This window comes from Somniosus microcephalus, chromosome 25 (genome assembly GCF_052327205.1).
Source record: "Somniosus microcephalus isolate GS21.2 chromosome 25, FLI_Smic_1.0, whole genome shotgun sequence".
Lineage (NCBI taxonomy): Eukaryota > Metazoa > Chordata > Chondrichthyes > Squaliformes > Somniosidae > Somniosus > Somniosus microcephalus.
Genome location: NC_141011.1, coordinates 48,053,340 through 48,071,978, shown reverse-complemented (window position 1 = coordinate 48,071,978; position 18,639 = coordinate 48,053,340). Strand labels below are relative to the sequence as shown.

The following is an 18,639-nucleotide window of genomic DNA, read 5'->3' as shown; positions in this document are numbered from 1 at the left end:
GTCTGTTGTTTCAGCCGTTTGGCCATTTGTCAGCAATTCTTTCGACTTCTCTCCTGTGCTGTTGCTTGGCAACATGGGCTGGAGCAATCAAACCATGGCCAAAGCAATTCAGAGAGCAGATTGTTGGATGATTTATTAGCGAGGCTGTGAGCTGAGTGAGCGAGGCAGCTGAACTGGAGCCTTAAGCAGGAGAGCATAGGAAAACCAACAGCACTTGAATGCCGTTTTATAGACGGACCTGCAGTATTGCTGAGTAAATAATAAAGGTGCAGCAATTAAATGAGGCAAAGACTAAATGTTCAGGTATAATTAGAGGTTATCCCTCCAGTTACACTTTACATTCAGACCTAATTAACCAAGATAGGTACAGCAGTGGTCTGACGCAGGGCAAATATGCATTCCGCTTAGGTTTGACAGAATTAAGTAGGAAGCTTTGCCATTGTAACAGTTCATGCCTCCTGTTTTTATTTATCAAGCCACTTCATGCGTTTGTGGTAAGGCTGAAACTGCAAACAACGTGCAGCCATCTTATATTAATACTGTGCAGTTAAAATATGAACAGGCATTCCACAAACACTAGGAAAATTTTGACTTGGCAACAATAGCAGATTAAACCCTGAAGTAAAAACAGAAAATGCTGGAAGCACTCAGCAAGCAAAGCAGCTTCTGCAGAGAGAGGAAAGCAGTTCGGTTATCGTTTCAAGTCTATGACCCTTCATCTGACGAAAGGTCATAGACCTGAAACGTTAACTGAACCTTTTTATTTCAGACTTCCAGCATCTGCAGTACTTTTCTTTCTGTTTTATTGAATCCCTGAAGTATTTTCTTGCGTTATGCATACCCACAGCTGACTTTTTGAAATGATGTTTTAATAGAAGGCTATAGTATTGGAACCTAATAATGTTAGAGTAAGAAAGAAAGATATTTATTTGTCTTATCACGTCTCAGAAACATCTGAAAAAGCTTCACATACAAGTAATTACTTTGGAGTGCAGTGATTGCTATATTGGAAAACTGCCACCATATTGTGCACAGCAGGATCCCACAAATGACTCATGAATCGGTTTTTGCTGATGAGAGTTGAAACAGTCATTGGCCTGTCCAGCTCACCTTGTTGTTTATGTTGTCTTCCTGGCCCCACATCAACAATTGTCCATCTGTAAAATGAAGTGCAAAATGTATACATTATAATTCTTTATCATTTATTTAGAGTTTCATTAACCTCACAAATATCTAAACTGGAAATGGTTAAAAAAAATACTCTCTAATGTGATTCATTGCAAAGTTAACAGGGAAGCTGTCTTTGGAAAATGTAAAAGCTGCAGCAATACTTCTAGTTCTTTGCTGGCTTGTTACTGAATATATACAGTAATTATTCTTAAAAGCAGCTTGGCAATCCTTGGAGCATTTTTTTTTACTGTGCTGTTCTATACTTAGGTCAGCAGTATAAAATCAGTTTTGCAAAAAAATATTGCTACGAAAATATGAAACAATTTGGTCTTTCCAACTTAAATAGAAGATACCGCCAATGCATTGTTTACAATGCTTTTGCATTCTTTAGTGTCATTGATTTGAGATGCATTTTAGTTAGGTTGGGGAAAATAAATTTTTAATTAACAAATTTATAAAATATATTATCATTGTTGACCTGCGAAATATATACTGTGCTTTTAACTACATCATAGGGATAAAGAGCAATTTAAAAAGGGGGGGAAAAAGCACCGAACAGTTCAAGTATTTGTTGTATTGTATTGGATGTACGAAATATATGTTACCTGCGTTACTGAAGCCTGGTGATCAAATGCTTTGTTATAATGATATTTTGAGCCTTATAACAATAAATCCTTAAAAATATAATTATGTGCATGTCAAATGTGGCTGCACTTGAGAGCTGTAGAAGTAAACTCGTGATCCAAACTTTACAGAAGGGTCTGACTTTGACAGAACGATAAAGGTTTTGGCTGAGTGTTACTGCGCACTGCAAATACCTGAGGGGCAATAGTTTAACTTTCAGCATCAAATCTACAATTAATATCTTGTTACTGAAGATATATGGTAATTATTCTTAAAAGCTGCTTGTCAATCCTTGGAGCAGTTTTTTTTTACTGGGTTCTATACTATAGGTCAGCAGTATAAAATCCGTTTTGCAAAAAAATACTGCTATAATATGAAACAATTTGGCCTTTTATTATATCCTTGAGATTATATTTATTTTTTTAAAGATCACAAGTACTGTGTCATGTACATCTTGTAACCTAAATAATCTGTTTTGCCCACTGGTATCATTTAAAGAGGAAGATTTCCACGTTTACCAATTAGCAGACAATAATGAAAACTATTATTTTACATTTGTGTTGATGCAGCACCTTTCATGTTAAAACATGTCAAAGAGCTTCACGCAATAAATTACTTCTGGAGTGCAGTCCCTGCTGTGTGGGGATGTGTAGCAGTCATTCTGCAGCAGCAATGTCCCACATACAGCCATGAGGTGAATGTCCAGTTGGTCTGTTCCTCAGATATGCTGGCTCTTCAAACAGCCACGCTTTCGGGTTTCAGTCCAAGTGTGCAATCTACTGTGTTTTGAGAAGGACAGGGTGAAAGATGCACAGTCCGAGTGCTTCCGAGCAGCTGTGTACAGTATTCTGTTTCTACAATTATGACAAGAACTGGAGAACTACAGTGATTCCAGCTTTTAACAGTTTGCAAACATTGATTTGGCTATGAAAATGTCAATGGGAGAAATAGACCATTCAGATAACTACAAACAGATGCATTAAACCCTTCACTGAAAATAACCTCAGAAATAATGCCCTTTTTTTGCTGTCTCCACTTACTCCCCTTCTCAAGGTGGTAACTCATATGGTTCCCCTGCCTCACCCAAATATGGGCACTTTATGTCGATGGATCTCAAAGAAAGAACTTGCATTTATATAGCGCCTTTCACAACCGCAGAACGTCCCAAATCGCTTTACAGTCAGTGAAGTACTTTTTGAAGTATTGTCACTGTTGTAATATAGGAAATGCAGCAGCCAATTTGCGCACGGCAAGGACCCACAGACAGCAATGAGAAAATGGGCAGATAATCCGTTTTGGTGATGTTGATTGAGGGCTAAGTATTGGCCAGGACACCAGGGAGAACTCCCTGCCCTTCTTCAAATAGTGCCGTGGGATCTTTTAAATCCACCTGAGAGGGCAGACATCACATCACATCCAAATATAGCACCTCCGACAGTCCAGTACTCCCTCAGTACTCTGAGGTGAGAGTGCTACCACTGAGTCTAGCCTAACACTTTTATGTATAAAATGGCAGTACTGTCCTCACCCAACAGTGACCCATGGAGAACTATACCGTAGTTAAGAGAGTACTTTCACAGTTTTACTTTCTGTTCCCAGGGATGCCAAACTCAATTGCAGCAATTCACTACTGCCTCAGTTGAAATTGGTCAATGTTGTATAGATTAGGTATTGGACGTGCAGTTTTCATTGTATGTACCTCACAATGTAATGCACTTGCCCACTGAGCCATCAATGGAACCATGCTAATGTAAATTTGCTTATAGCTGCCTTTTTGATTCAATGAAAGAATATCTTCACCTCAAAAGCTTTAGGTTTTTAAAAATAATTTCAGACAATCAATGACCAATTTCCTTAAAAGCTAGGTTGCTTAAATGTTAGCTATCAAAAATGACTATTTTGCGAACACAGAATTGAAATACGTTATATTAATGTTTAAATTGATTATAGTGTTGCTGAAATAATGGGTTGTGTCAAGTTCATTCTGAGAATTGTTGTAATCCATGCCAAAGTTTACTCAATGTCCGTTATCTTTGACAAGAAAGTCAAACCTTTCAGACTACTTATGTGCCGTCCTGCTCCTCTAAGTGTAGTGCTGTGAATGGATTTGTGCGGCTCACTGGCCAAATGAAAAGAGCTAGTTAATAAGATTACAGGAAAGTACTTGCTGAAAAACGACTTGACAACATAGTTGCTTTGGTAAGATTTTAACTGTGTTGCTTGGAATATACATTCTGGGCTGTTGGGAATCAGTGATCCATGCCAGGTTTTATGTCTGACCGGAGACGAGAGAGTCTAGCAAGGGATCACATGTAAACCACCCCCTTTGTAGTGTTAGAGCAGAGAGTGACAAGGTATTTCTCGCTTGTATGCTCCCCCTCTGCCACTTACTGACGGCACACTGACATTACCAGAGACTAGGAGAAAAGAAAAAGGTCCTTCTCGTTTTCCCTTTTGTGCGTTAATTGTTGTCATGGTTTGCTGAAGTCAGGCCAAGCCCTGAAGAAGTGGAAGCCTTTGCTGTGCTGTGTGTGTTGTCTGTATTATGTAGGGTGCCTCCAGTCTGAGTGATCAGTGGCTCGTAAAGAAAAAGGAGCTCTGTGCAGCACAATTTCCGCCATCTTCCTTGCTTCCCCTGGTGTATTTTCTTTCGCCCTCGTTGTAGGGCCAAAGCAAAGGCTGCTTTTTTCCTGCCTCCCTTGTTGATTCCTCTTGTTTTCTTCCCACAGAAACGCTTCATTAAGGGATTGAGGCAGTACGGCAAGAACTTCTTCAGGATCCGCAAAGAGCTGCTTCCAAATAAGGAGACGGTGAGTTTTTTTTTTCTATTTAATTGATCTGTGTTGGTTTCTGGTAATCTGCTGGTGTTCGATTGGCTGTTTTCCTTCTTGATTGTGGTTTCAAAACTTGTTGTGGAGATTTGAGGGGAAGCAGAGTGCTTTGGCTTATCAGCAAAAGTGATTTCAAGTAACGACATGTATATTTTTCATTAGTAATGTGTTTGTGAATCTGTCTGGTAGTCCAGAAGCTTCCGTTACTACCTTGCAGGTGCCATTTATCTAATAGTGGGTAAAAAATTATTCAAATGTACCTCCGACTGCAGCTGCAGAAAGGATATTTTTTTCTTTTTAAAGTATAGTGCTCAGTGTACTATTTAAGCTGCGAGCAATTTCATTTATTGCCGTCAAGTCTCTCTCTTTCGTTTTCTCGCTCGCTCTCTGCTGTGAGGAACTTGTGTACTGTTGTGTAATGTTTTTCACTGGAGACTGATGTACAAGTGACCTTCCTACAGCTCATCTGCCACCCCTTCTTTCTCCAGTGTGTCCTTTTTCCTTTCTGTTTGTTCAGTCTTCAGACAGACTCACTGAGGGCTCCATGTCAGATACCCTATCTTAACTTCTGACAAGCCAACCAGCTAATCATCCACAGCTTGTGGTGGCTTTGAATGAGGAGGGGGGTGGGGTGGAGGGGGGGGGCAGGGTTAAAGGTCCACGCTTCTTGTTTATAGTGAAGTAAATCAGGCAGCAAACAAGTGGTAGTTTGTTTTAAGGCAATTATATGTCTATAGAAAGGTTCCTGGTGGGTAACATGCATAAACAGTTTTGGTATTCTGTCACCTTTATGTTCCCATTGTGCATGCTATAAAACAAACCCACTTATGAGCATCTCTCTTGTTAGGTTCTGAGCTATGTAAATGTTTTTATTTTCGACGTGATGGGTAACCACTGATTCAGACGTTTGAGATGTGCAACTTAATAGCGTCTTGCAGTTAGGTTGTGCGTGGTGGAAGCAATGCTCATGCAGTGCATGTCATCTATAGTCAGTTTTTTTTTAAACTTCAACCATTTATTTTGTTAATTTGGCAATTAACTGTTTACCATATGTGAAGAGCGGTGAGGCCAAAGGTTAACATAAGATTTAAGGTATAGAATAATTTTAATGGCCTGATGACACTCTGTATTCGATGACTAACGTTTCTCGTCATGTAGTGATTCTACGTGAAGGGCAGCACAATGACCTGTTTACCAGTAAGTACTTTATATGCGAAAACATTGGGCTGGTTTAAAGAATTTTTTAAATTGCATGAGAATCCTTTCTTGACCCAAAATTTCCTACATTGCGCTCTAGCCTTACAGAGAGCGCAGAGGTCATCCATCGGCTTCTCTTAGTTGCTGAAAACACCAATATAGCCCATCCCCATATGGCAGATGGGGCATCGAAGAATATATAAATGTTTTTTAAACTTCTGTTTCCCCCAGTTGCTTTTTGCCCCTTTCCCTAGTCTCCTATTCTGCTAACTGTAGCTTTCTCTGGTTCCCTCCTGCCTCTGAACATTTGTGGCCTGTTCTGGCTTATTCATTCCTTCCTTGGCCCCACGAAAAAAACACTCGTCTGCAGCAAAGGTGCCTGCTGTTTATTTTTCAGAATTAATTTACCCATCTCCTTTCTTTAAAGTTCTAAGTAACAATCTTTGAATGAAAAGGTAATTTAGGTGATTTTTAAAGTCCTACTTTAAAAAGTTGCTGTATCTTTCAAGCACATATATTATTTCCTTAACCAGCATAATTATCCACAGGCAAGTGGATTAAATAATACAAGAAATAAAAACAGAAAATGCTGGAAATACTCATCAGGTCAGGCAGCATCTGTGGAGAGAGAAACAAGAGTTAACGTTTCAGGTCGGTGACCTTTCATCAGAACTGACCTGAAACGTTAACTCTGTTTCTCGCTCCAGAGATGCTGCCTGATCTGCTGAGTATTGCCAGCATTTTCTGTTTTTATTCCAGATTTCCAGCGTCTGCAGTATTTTGCTTTTGTGTTAAATAATGGCAAGGTAAGGTGCTCATTGACCTTCATTGGCTCCCGGTTAAGCAACGCCTTGATTTCAAAATTCTCGTCCTTGTTTTCAAGTCCTTCCATGGCCTCGCCCTACCTTATCTCTGTAATCTCCTTCTGCCCCCCCCCCCCCCCCCCCCCCCCGAGATATCTACGCTCCTCTAATTCTGTCCTTTTGAGCATCCCTGATTATAATCGCTCAACCATTGGTGGCCGTGTCTTCTGTTGCCTAGGCCCTAAGCTCTGGAATTCCCTACCTAAACCTCTCCGCCTCGCTACCTCTCTTTCCTCCTTTAAGACGCTCCTTAAAACCTACCTCTTTTGGTCACCTGCCCTAATTTCTCCTTTTGTGGCTATGTGTCAAATTTTTTGTCTTATTATAATAATAATGTGAAGCGCCTTGGGACGTTTTACTATGTTAGAGGCGCTATATAAATACAGGTTGTTGTTGTTGAAGGCCTGGAGAGCCCTAGCCAGTACTTCTCGAGTCACGACCTATGCTCTGCGAACACATTCAGAATGGGTCTGTCGGCCACTTGTAGTCCGTCTGAGCACTGCACTAGCAACTTGGCTGCAGGCTGATGAATCCCGCCATGCTTGTGGGGGATGAATTGAACTGCTGTCACTTTGAGCTTTATACCTCAACCGCCACAGCAGTGTCCGTTGACTACCTTTTCCCCTATTGTTTTCCCCCTCCCAATATATATATATATATATGTTTTAAAACCACTCAATTTTGCTTGTCTTGCCTCTCTGCCCCAATATCAAGCACTGTTCCCCAACTGGAATACTGGAGAGATAACCTGCTACTAGGCTTCTGGTATTGCATCTGTATAGCAACCAGCTAGAAGCAGAACAAGTTTGCTATAGGATTAGTTACCTTCTGGGACAAGGAACTCTGGTTTCTCTTTTGCTACTAAGTTGCCTAAATGTGGACAGAAGCAGAAAGATATTTCACTCTGCTCTCCACATACACTCCCAAGCGCTATTCTTGATGGCAGTAGCTTAAAGGAATGTAAATGTTGAGTCCCCGCTGTGTTTTTATTGGGGGAGGAGCGTGCTGCAATGATCACATTGAGTGACGAAACTTTTTTTTCAATATTTTAGTAAATAAATCATTCTGATAATAAGACAGAAGAGGGAGTAAGGTAAATACAAGGCCTGAGCCTTATTCATTATGTGGAATCTGCAGCGTGAAAACAATGAAATGTGAACCGGGGGTTAGGGTGAGAGCTTTACCATTGCTATTGGGAGATTATTTATATGCCATATATGGAGGCACATGCCACCTTTGGAATTCAGTGAAATGTTGTGCTTTGTGGGGGTCGGTGTCCATGAAATGTAAGTAGAGATATTTTGTTGACTTTTTGGGAGAATAGAGATTGCTCCTATGTATCCTGGCTCACGAGTTCTTATCAAAAAATAATGCCCAATTTTTCAACGGTGGGACAGTCAAGTGCTACTTCCTTTAGAAGTCGCTCTTCATTCTCCATCATCTGAATTCTACCATTAAATATAAATATGGGCACCCCACTGTTTGCCAATACTCAATTAAAAAGTAAACTGTTAGTTTGATGTGTATTTTGACAATGAGTTAATTAAAATAGATATTAGTACCCTACTAACAAAGATCCGTTCTAGGTTGGTGCAACCCCTAGTCTGGGGGCAGAGAAATAAATCAGTATTCACTACTAAACTCTTTTAATATAGAAAATAAAAGGAAGCTGAGCTTCACAATTACTTGGCATTCTAGAATTTTTGTACACTGGAGAGATGTTTTGGAATTTGCAAAATTTGAAACATTATTTCTCATGCTGTAAATGTTTAGCATTTCTAAAGGTATAACTACTTTTATGTTACTTTTTTTTCTTTCCTTCCTTCCATTTTCTATCACTTTTTCCTTCCTTGAAGCCCTTCCTCTCGTGAAGATGGCGACATGCAAAAGTTCAGTTCTGTTGGAAGGTCTGACAACCCTCTGATACCTTCCCCAGGTGGCTTTTCTTCATGTTCTTGCCTGAACAGTGAATGTCAGTAGGCTATTTAGCCATTTGGGTTATTACAGCAGGACCTGACCCTGTACTCACCAGCAGTACAGCCCCCCACTTCCACCAAAGCTTTCTGGCTAACAGTTAGGGAAAGAACCTTTGCCAATGTTCTCGCTTCGCCCCTCACTAGCCCTGGAATACTCAGGGGGATTGTACCCCCAGCTGCATCCCCAATCCCCCAACTGCTACTCCCATCTGAGAGCAACGGACCTAGCACAGACTAGGAAGTGAATGTGGCATATTCCTGGTTCATATAGTTCAGTGCCACTACTATATATGTTGAGAAAGATGCTATATTCAATTAATGAATAATGGACTAAGCTCAGAAAATCAGAACTGAACGTACACTGTTGTAGAAGATGGATCTGCATTGCCAATTAGTTCATATATCATACTGAGGCAACAGAAATAATCCATGAGATAAGTCGAGGGAAACATTCTCCCTTTTGACCATTCTCATTGGGCAACAGTAATTGCATGACTCTTTACTTGTGTCTGATTGGCTGCAGCTATTCATGTGACCAGTCTAGTTCTTGCATGTTTCATTTTTTTAATTTAGGAAAAAATTCCCTTCAAAAATGTGAATTCATCAATAGAATATGAATTGGGAGAGACGGGTTCAGCAACATTTTCTTCCAGTCATGATAGAATTATAAAAGTTAATGCGGTGCAGTTGACCAATTGAAAATATATATATCTTAATTAGTTACATATGGGGAGTCATGAGCAAGTGTAATCTTCAGGTGAGGGAGAGGGGTCGGGGGTGGGGGGGATAATTGGTCCTGGGCCTGGAAATGTAATTCAGCACCCCAGTTTAAAGTTGTACATTCCATCCTTTATTTTTATGTATTTCCATGATAAATTGCTATGTACACATACAGCACCACCACTGGCAGGAGGGTTTAATTACAGTGTGACAGGCTTAATTAGGCGGTTAATATTATAATTATGTTGACATGAAGTGCATAAATGCACGAGATATTTCAATTACAATAGTAACATAATGTATGTGATATAGTAAAGATATTTTACATTATTGTAATCCATGAGCAGTGGCACAGGAGATCAATATGTGTTAACTTGAAATGATAAACATGCAAGTCCATTTTGTCCCCTGGACAGGTAATTCTTTTTACCTGTGAGAACTGTGTTACAATTCTTACTGTAATGTTGATATGAAAAGCCATTGATTTTAATGCCTAATAGCTGTCTGTTTCTATTACCTCAATGTTTGACGTGGTCGATACCTGGATATATAAACTAAATAGCAATTCAGTGGTTTCCATCTTGTACAGCAGTGTAATTTCAGTTCTGGTTTTCTGAGTTTGGTCGATTATTCATTAATTTGTTCTCACAACAGATGAAATATATATCATCGTGTAATTTCTGAATTTTGTCATAAGTAGCTTACTTCCATTAATGATGGTGCTTCTTTATTGCTATTGTGGCTTTTCTTTGCTAAACTGCACTATTCAAAGTCTAATGTAATGACATTGAATCAAGTAAGATTGTTGCTGTTTTTTAAAAATTGAGTAGCAATATCCTAGGTTGTTTTACATAAATTAGATCAGTAATTTGTGTTTACAAAATTCTATATAAATGTATAAAAACAAAAGGAGTAACTTACTTGCACATTTCCTGCGTGTGTGTGTATTTGTGCTGCCAGCATTACGAAACCAGCATGGCATCATCTTAAAAGTAGGCGCAATAACTGTGACTGACCCAGTCCTGTCACTGCCCAATATCTGGTTAGGTCAAACAATCCAAGGGAGAAACAGGAGAACATACAGCAAGAATGTTCTTTTTCTTGTTGACAATAAAAATTAAATTTTGTGATTTAATATGTATATATTGTGGTGACCTAGGCTGATTATGTTGATCTCTACCAATTCCTGCTCTTCCATCAGGTCTTGCCTGCCCTTTCATTTTTACCCATCACTTATAGCACACTGATATGCAATTGTGTATATTGAGATGGGGAATTGTATTTTCAAAAATTCCATTGCAAAAATGTGCCATTAATTTATTGTAATAAAAATAATTTGATTACAGTTGTAATGAGCCAAACATTTTTAATAAACCTTTGCTGTTTCTTAAACTATTTAACAACCGAATTGAACATTGATTAGGGAATCCTTTTTCTGTTGATGTGCACTACTATCTGGAAAGGCTTCAATCCATCACCTCCAAGTCACACAACATCCTGACTTGGAAATATATCGGCCGTTCCTTCATCGTCGCTGGGTCAAAATCCTGGAACTCCCTAACAGCGCTGTGGGAGTACCTTCACCACACGGACTATAGCAGTTCAAGAAGGCGGCCTTCTCGAGGGCAACTAGGGACGGGCAATAAATGCTGGCCTTGCCAGCAATGCCCACATCCCAGGAATAAATATAAAAAAACTTCCTTTGGATACTGCAGTTTTTTAAAATATTTTGCTTTTGCACATGAGTAATAAACAGGTTGCTGCTCATTTGTAAGTGCATTAATGGTTAATTGAGTGGTATATTTAAATTTAAAAAAATCTTTTGCAAAGTTTTACTTTACTCAGATTTACCTTTATAAACTCCAGCAATAAACTCCATCCATTATGTTCGAATACAATATTTGCATACAGACTGAACTCATCGTTGCAGCCATACAGATTGAAAGAGACAGCCTCGATCCCAAAATGCAGTTGAGAAATCTGATGCCTGTCATACTGGTTATAGAAATTGCATTTGTTTATGTAAAGAAGTTGTTCAACTGGTAATGCCACATAATTGTTTTCATAAAGCTAATCATGATCATCTTACTGTGGAATAAAGCAAATGCGATGGGTCAACCAGCCATTAATCTGTAATGTGGATTAATAGTCTATTACACTATTTTAACTATTTGAAGCAGGCGAAGCAAATCCAATACATGCCGGTAACAGTTGCATTAATAGGTCAGATTTTATATTCTTCATTCCGCTTGTAAATGGGACATTTTTGATTGGGTTTTTTTTTGTGTGCAGTTATCAGTGTAGGCAGGCAGTGCTTCATGTTTGCAAAGAGTGGTCTTTATTTTAATTACAGCACCAGCACACTTATCTGTTTTTGTTCACATAATGGGAGTTTAGTTGGTTTTAATACAGCTGTCGGGAATTAAGTTGAGAGGTTCTATCCAGTATGAGACTGAGCATTTTGAAATTAATCTCAAAATCTTCATAGAGGACAGAAGCATATCCACGCCTGTGGTATTCATTCTATCTTCCAGTTTTCACATAGCAATTATCACATAATCTGTGACCACAACATCTCGTCCAGTTAAATGTCACTCTATTACAATTCCAAAAATTGTATTTTTAAGGAGAGTTGATAGTTCTAACTATTTATTTACATTATCCTTGCCCACATTTAAATTTTCTCAGTGTTCATCTGCTTGGCGAGTTCTATTGATCAGTGCGATCAGGTTATAAATTAGCTGGAAGCTAAATGTTGACGGGCATTTCAACTCTTTCAACCACATTACGCACAGCACCTTCCCACCAGATGCTTGGTATTTTAGATCGAGGGTAAAGGCATCCTTCCATTATTTCTGGAATCTGCTCACCATTCAGTTAAATGCAAATATGTTTGCTCCCTTCTAGACCTCCTGTTATAAGACAGCAGTTTGGGTGACCAGCTTAAATCAAAATGTGGAAAAAAATAAATTAAGGCACTTGTACGTACATTGAAGTTGATCCATTTATTTATATAAGAATGTATCTCCTTGGATTGCATATGATTATTATGGGTTGACGAAAACATATTCGTTTTTTTATATGTGTTGCATATTTTAACATTTATTTCAGATTTTCATAGTCATTTCAAATCATTTGTTTGCTCTAGCCACCTGTGAAGGCCATTTGGGGGAGTATATCTATTTATATAAAAATATAATTTAACATGGTGCATTGTATTTTTAAACAAAATATAATATTTTCTGACTCCATGAATTGGAAAATAATATTGCTCTGTACTTGGATATCAGCACATCAGAAATGGGGTTTCTTATAGCTATTAAAGCTCTAATAGTATAATATAGGTATTGATGAAGAGTGGTTGATGCAAGCAGAAATAGAAAACACTGGAAACACTCAGCAGGTCAGGTAGCCTCTGTCGAGAACACAAGTTGATGTTTCAGGTGTTGATCTGTTTCTCAGTTTTCAGGACTACTTTCTCGTAAAGAAAAGTAAAACAGTAGGCCACTGTGTATGTTTTTAGTTTTCTTTCTCTGGATTCTCCCTTCCTTTCATTAAAAACCCTCCAGTACCTCACCCAAGTTGCCATTTTTCATGCAAGCCAAGATGGTGAGTATCGGCAGATTATTTGACCATTTGGCCATCGCTGTTATGGTCATCTTGTCCTTACCTTATATGTCTATATACAGGCAGGGACCACTGAATAGCAATCATAAAATGGGAACTCTGGTTGACTTTGCTTTCCTTCCTTAATAGTTCTGGGGCACTGAGGCCAAATGTAATGCCCTGACTGCCATTCCTGTCTAACTCACCTCCTGACTCCCCAAAGCCTTTCCACAAGGTACAAATCAGGAGTGTGATGAAATACTCTCCACCTGCCTGGATGAGTGCAGCTCCAACAGAACTCAAGAATCTCAACACCATCCAGGACAAAGCAGCCCGCTTGTTTGGCACCCCATCCACCACCTTCAATATTCACTCCCTCCACCAACGGCGTACCGTGGCTGCAGTGTGTACCATCTACAATATGCACTGCAGCAACTTGCCAATCCTCCATCATTGCTGGGTCAAAATCCTGGAACTCCCTCCCGAACAGCACTGTAGGAGTACCTTCACCACACAGACTGCACCGGTTCAGGAAGGCGGCTCACCACCACCTTCGCAAGGGCAACTAGGGATGGGCAATAAATGCCGGCCTTGCCAACGACGCCCACGCCCCATGAACGAATAAAAAAAAAGAGTTGAGTTGCTCATCTGCATGGCCTCAATATGTCACTTGGCATTACATTGACCCGTAGAATCATCAGGAGAGCTTACATTAACATGAATACTATAGATTTGTTTCTTGTATCCCACTAAGCAATCTTTTTTGATCAATTGATATTTTTTATTCCAAAATACATTTTGAGTTGTTTAGTCACTATTTTAACTTTCACCTCTTAATGGCTTGTAAGATTCACAGTTCCCCATTTTTTTAAAAAGTTAATGACATCGTGTTTAGGCAACACCTTTTCATAAGGAGACTTTTTTTTAACTTTGCATGCTTGTTAAAGTGCATAATATTTATGACCTGCAAAATGTAAATGTTATGGGCCAATCGGCAGGTGGCTCAAGTTGACAAAGTGGAAGCTTTGTGTAATCAGGTGTGGTGCTATGTGGAAAGAATGATGTTTACAAGATATGCAAGCTACGGAAATTTAGCTGGAGGCATGTTTCAATGGAAATATTATTAGCCTTTTATTTATGGAACAAAATTGATCAACAGATTACAGTTTTACCAGGCACTTGACGCTCCTGATTCCCAGCAGATGTAGAAACTGGTTCAGGTAATATTAAGCACAGAAGGCAACAGTAGGTCACATGTATTGTTTAATGTTATTTCCTGGGTAATAAGTTATGTGATACTCTGCCACTGGCTGTGAATCAGATTAATATTTCTCAGTGTTTTATCTACAACATCATTGGAAATGTCTGTCAAAAAGTAGGTAACTAAAATTCTGGTACAGTAATGAAAATTAGCCTGCAATATTTCAGAGCTTAAAAGTTCCACTTACTTATCTATTGACTTTGTCTTCTGCCGATCGTACGTAAACTGGTACTATTTTGTTCTCCAAATTAACTGTAAAAGTTTACTAAAACGCAGATGATATTCTATCTGTGATCTTTTAAATTGATATTGCAATATAGCAGTCCTGTTTATTGCTGGAAATGGGTAATTTTGTGCGTTTCAATGAATGTGACCTCACTTTAGATACTTTTCCACGTTTTATGCAGTCCTGACTAGGATTGTATACTGGCCATTGCATCATGAACTGTGTAAATTGGGTTAATTTTGAATGAACTCTTTTTTACGAACCAAGTCAGATGAATCTGGAGCAGAGTAAATGTGATTATGGTAACATAACAAGGAGCACCAAAAGCATGGCATTTTGAACAAAACTTTGAGAAAATGTGTGCACCTTACTGCTCACTCATGGACCAAACTAATTTTTCCATGAAATTCCCATCATGAATTTTGTTCATACCAAACCACAAGACCGATAGACTAAGTCAGGGTCTAAAAGATTTGAGATTTATAAATCGTATTCATTGTGTATCGTACACGTACACCATGCTGTGTTGGCCTTTGACTTCAATATTATAAGATGTGCACAAAGTGCCTTTTAAATATGGTGTAGGTGTACAGGTAATGGTCGACACCAGTTTGTCGTCTTTAATAAAAAAAATAAAAAAAAATAAGTGCTTTGAAATTGGAGACTAAAGTGTTAGGTGAAATCCTAGTTGCAGTGTAAAGTGAATTAAGGGGCTGTTTGGTTTGTGGTCATTTGGAACATTAAAAATCGTTGGTTGAAACATCTGTAGCAAGTACAGTAGGTCTAGTCATGTCATCACTTTATAACATTAATCCTGTGTTTAACAATGGCTTGTTGCCACAAGGTTTTGGGTCATAAGCAAGATAAAGAGAATACAGAATTTGTCAAGTTATGCTGGTGGGATAAAATCGGTTTACATTGCCTGCCTTTAATGTTATGTCTTCCATTATAGCTCTGCATGAGCACACTGACTAATAGCACCTTTCATGAGTCTGCCATTTTTTGTTGTTTTAATCTTATACCATCAAGCTTTTTTGTTTCCGTGGGTTGTGGTCTGAGCCATTGCTGCGTTTATATTAACACTTCTGCCGATTCCAATGCTATAATATATACACGGCGGCACTAGTGCCTGAAGTGGCACGGAGGCCTGCCTCAAAAGGTGCCACTAAAGGCAATGTGATACTAGCAGCAAACAAATCACTGCCAACGATGGATTAGCGGCATGATCACCAATTTTCCAAACTACGGGATGCTGAACTCTCATGACCGAGTGCGTGTCAGCAATGCACTTTATGTATTGCTGGCCTTTATGGATCTTCTAAAACCAGAGATGTCTGTTGGCAGAAATACAAAATTGCAGTTGTGCATTTTTGCGATTATTCGGCTGTCACAATCTCAATCTTGCATATATGTCAGTTGTTTCACTGGTGACGTTGGTACTCTCAGATCTTCCCTTCAAAGTGAACGAGGCAAATTCCAGGTTGCCAGCAGACTTAAAGCATTGCATAACTGCTGCCACCAGAAATTTATAAAATACATATCACAAGAGGTTAAATAGATCTATATGTAGATTGTGCTCTCGCTGACATTTAACCAAAGTGGAATGTTTGATAGTTCACTGTGTGCTTGAAAAACTTAATTCAAACCTCTATCAAAAGGAATGAGAATCAATAGAACTGCAATATTTGACTGCAGGAAATTGGTCTTCAGTCCATATGATTCGTATACAATTTGTCTGCAAGCCATAATCAAATGATTATGGTCTTTTCTATGGCTTGCTTTCACGTCATCTTTGTCCAAAATTGTCAAAATAGGAGCAGGAGTAGGCCATTCAACCCCTCGAGCCTGTTCCACATTCAGTTAGATCATGGCTGATTTGCAATTTGATATCTTGGAACAATTTACCTGCATTCTTGTTTGTGCTTTGCTGTGTAAATGGATTACAGGAATGAGTGATTTTTAACAGAAAATGCTACTCTTGAATAGTAAAGATGTCAACGCTTAACTCTATTACTAGCACAAACCCATATTTAGCTTTAATCATGTATACACTTTTGTTCATAACAAATACCAGTAACTGCGCACCTTCAATTCTGGCCTCTTGACCATCCCCGATTTTAGTCATTCCATCATTAGCGGCTGTGCCTTCAGCTGCCAAGGCGCTAAGCTCTGGAATTCCCTCCCTAAACCTCTCTATCTCTCTTTCCTCCTTTAAGACTTGTCTTTTAATTGGGGCAGTATAATGATACAAATAACACCAATGTCCTGTTTATGCCATTCTCCATCTCGTGAGGGATCATCAAACTGTTGCACAACCTGTGTACCAGTATTCTGCAGCTTGCTCCCTTTGAGTGGGGAGGGGTTGCAGAAGGAAAGAGATATTTCATTATTGTAGCTGAGCAATGACAGCGAGGGCCCATGGACAGAAACAAAAGTTGTGATTTAAATGTGCAGAGTTCTTCCATGGTAGTGGAATGTGTCCGCACTGTAAATGGTGCACACTAACTAACATCAGGAACCCTGCCATTTTATAGAAGTGCTGCGAAAATTTAAAGAGGGTATAAGCTTCCAAGGCAGCTCTTCAAAAGAGATCATTACCATGAAGTGCCCTCTTTTTCATTTTGGGGCAGTTTACTCTCCACAAATGACCCAGCTGGAACTGACCAAACTGCACCACCCCCCCCCCCACCAACCTTCAGGAGCTGAGAATGAACACTAGTCAAGACACTGATCCCTGGCCTACACTTTGGGAATCGGATGCTGTAGCTTGCACTAATAAGCAAATAATCTCTGCTTGCTGGACCCCTATTCTGGCAAATTGCACTTTTGCGTCACTGTTTACACAGAGGGGAAAAAAACACCACTCAGCTTGAGATAGGAGTTAAGAAATCTATTCTGTGTTCAAGTATATCGGTTCTGTTTTTGTTCTATTTTGAGTTTCAAGCCTTTGTTTTCCATTTGTATTTAGTGCATGCCAATCCCAAAGGATCTTTTGATTGATTGGCCTGTCGTTAGCTTTTACATTACTGTTGTTAAGCAAAAGCTAAAGGGAGTTTGGGAACTCTGAATACGCTTAAAAACGATACTTGCCTCCACTATCAGCCACAAAAAATACAATAAAAATTACTAACTTTTTCCACAAGCTACATGTCTCAACTCACTGAAAGGCATGACCTCATTCAAACATGGACTAGCGTGTAACCCCCACCCCCAGGCCCTCCCCAGGTATGGAATGATAAAGCTGTTATAAATAAATTCTTCTAAAAGGGATCACTGGAAGTACTGGGCTTGTAGCCAGTGCACAGATCTAATAAGAGTGAAACCTTTCGGTTGACCTTTATTGCAGTTAAACTCCTGATTGACTTTACATTTCCAGTAAGCAGTGTCTTGCATCAGAAAGGCAGCATGCCAGACTTGAGCTCTCAATGGTGTAAACAGCCAAGGACTGCCTTGCTAAAGGAAAGTATCCAGAGCACTAACTTATCTCATACGAATGCAGTCAACCTTTGTTCCTTATTTTTGTTTCTCCTTATCAGTCAGCTTTTATGTCTTTGTTTAGTAGCTGGAGTAAAACAGTGAATTTAGTTCTAAAATACAATTCACAAGATCTTTTTAAGGCCAGGCTAGACTTCAAGGTCATCTTTTAAGACTTTATTTTTGTATTTAACGTGAGTTATACTCAGGCTTGCCCTTTGTAGACTTAGTTGTTAGCTGCACGTAGACCTGATTGCTTGCTGCACTTCAGGTTCATAAATATCCTGTTGGTATTTGTAATTTTATGTGGTAACATCAAATTGGATAATGGAATTATTGATAACCAGAAGGCAGTAGATTTTTCTACATTACTTAGAGGTTTGCTGATCAAGGCAAACAAGAGGACTAACAAGGCAAGGGAATACACAATGAATGGTAGGACCTTAGGAAGGACAGAGGATCAGAGGGACCTTGGTGTGCATGTACATAAATCCCTGAAGGCAGCAGGACAGGTAGATAAGGTGGTTAAAAAGGCATATGGGATACTTGCCTTCATTAGCCGAGGCATAGAATATAAGAGCAGGGAGGTTATGATGGAGCTGTACAAAACGCTAGTTAGGCCACGGCTGGAATACTGTGTGCAGTTCTGGTCGCCACACTATAGGAAGGATGTGATTGCATTGGAGAGGGT

General features: G+C 39.2%; 1 protein-coding gene across 9 annotated transcripts in view; it reads left to right on the top strand.

The window, feature by feature from the left end:
* Positions 1-18,639, top strand: part of rerea (arginine-glutamic acid dipeptide (RE) repeats a) — a 527,918-nt gene that overhangs the window by 430,083 nt on the left and 79,196 nt on the right. For all 9 annotated transcript variants that reach the window (XR_015073572.1, XM_085967345.1, XM_085967342.1 and 6 more), the window contains one exon: positions 4,524-4,604. Coding sequence is in view for 8 of the 9 variants with exons in the window: in XM_085967345.1 (XP_085823471.1) it covers positions 4,524-4,604 (81 nt within the window). In the remaining variant the exon portion in view is untranslated. The remainder of the gene's footprint in view (positions 1-4,523; positions 4,605-18,639) is intronic.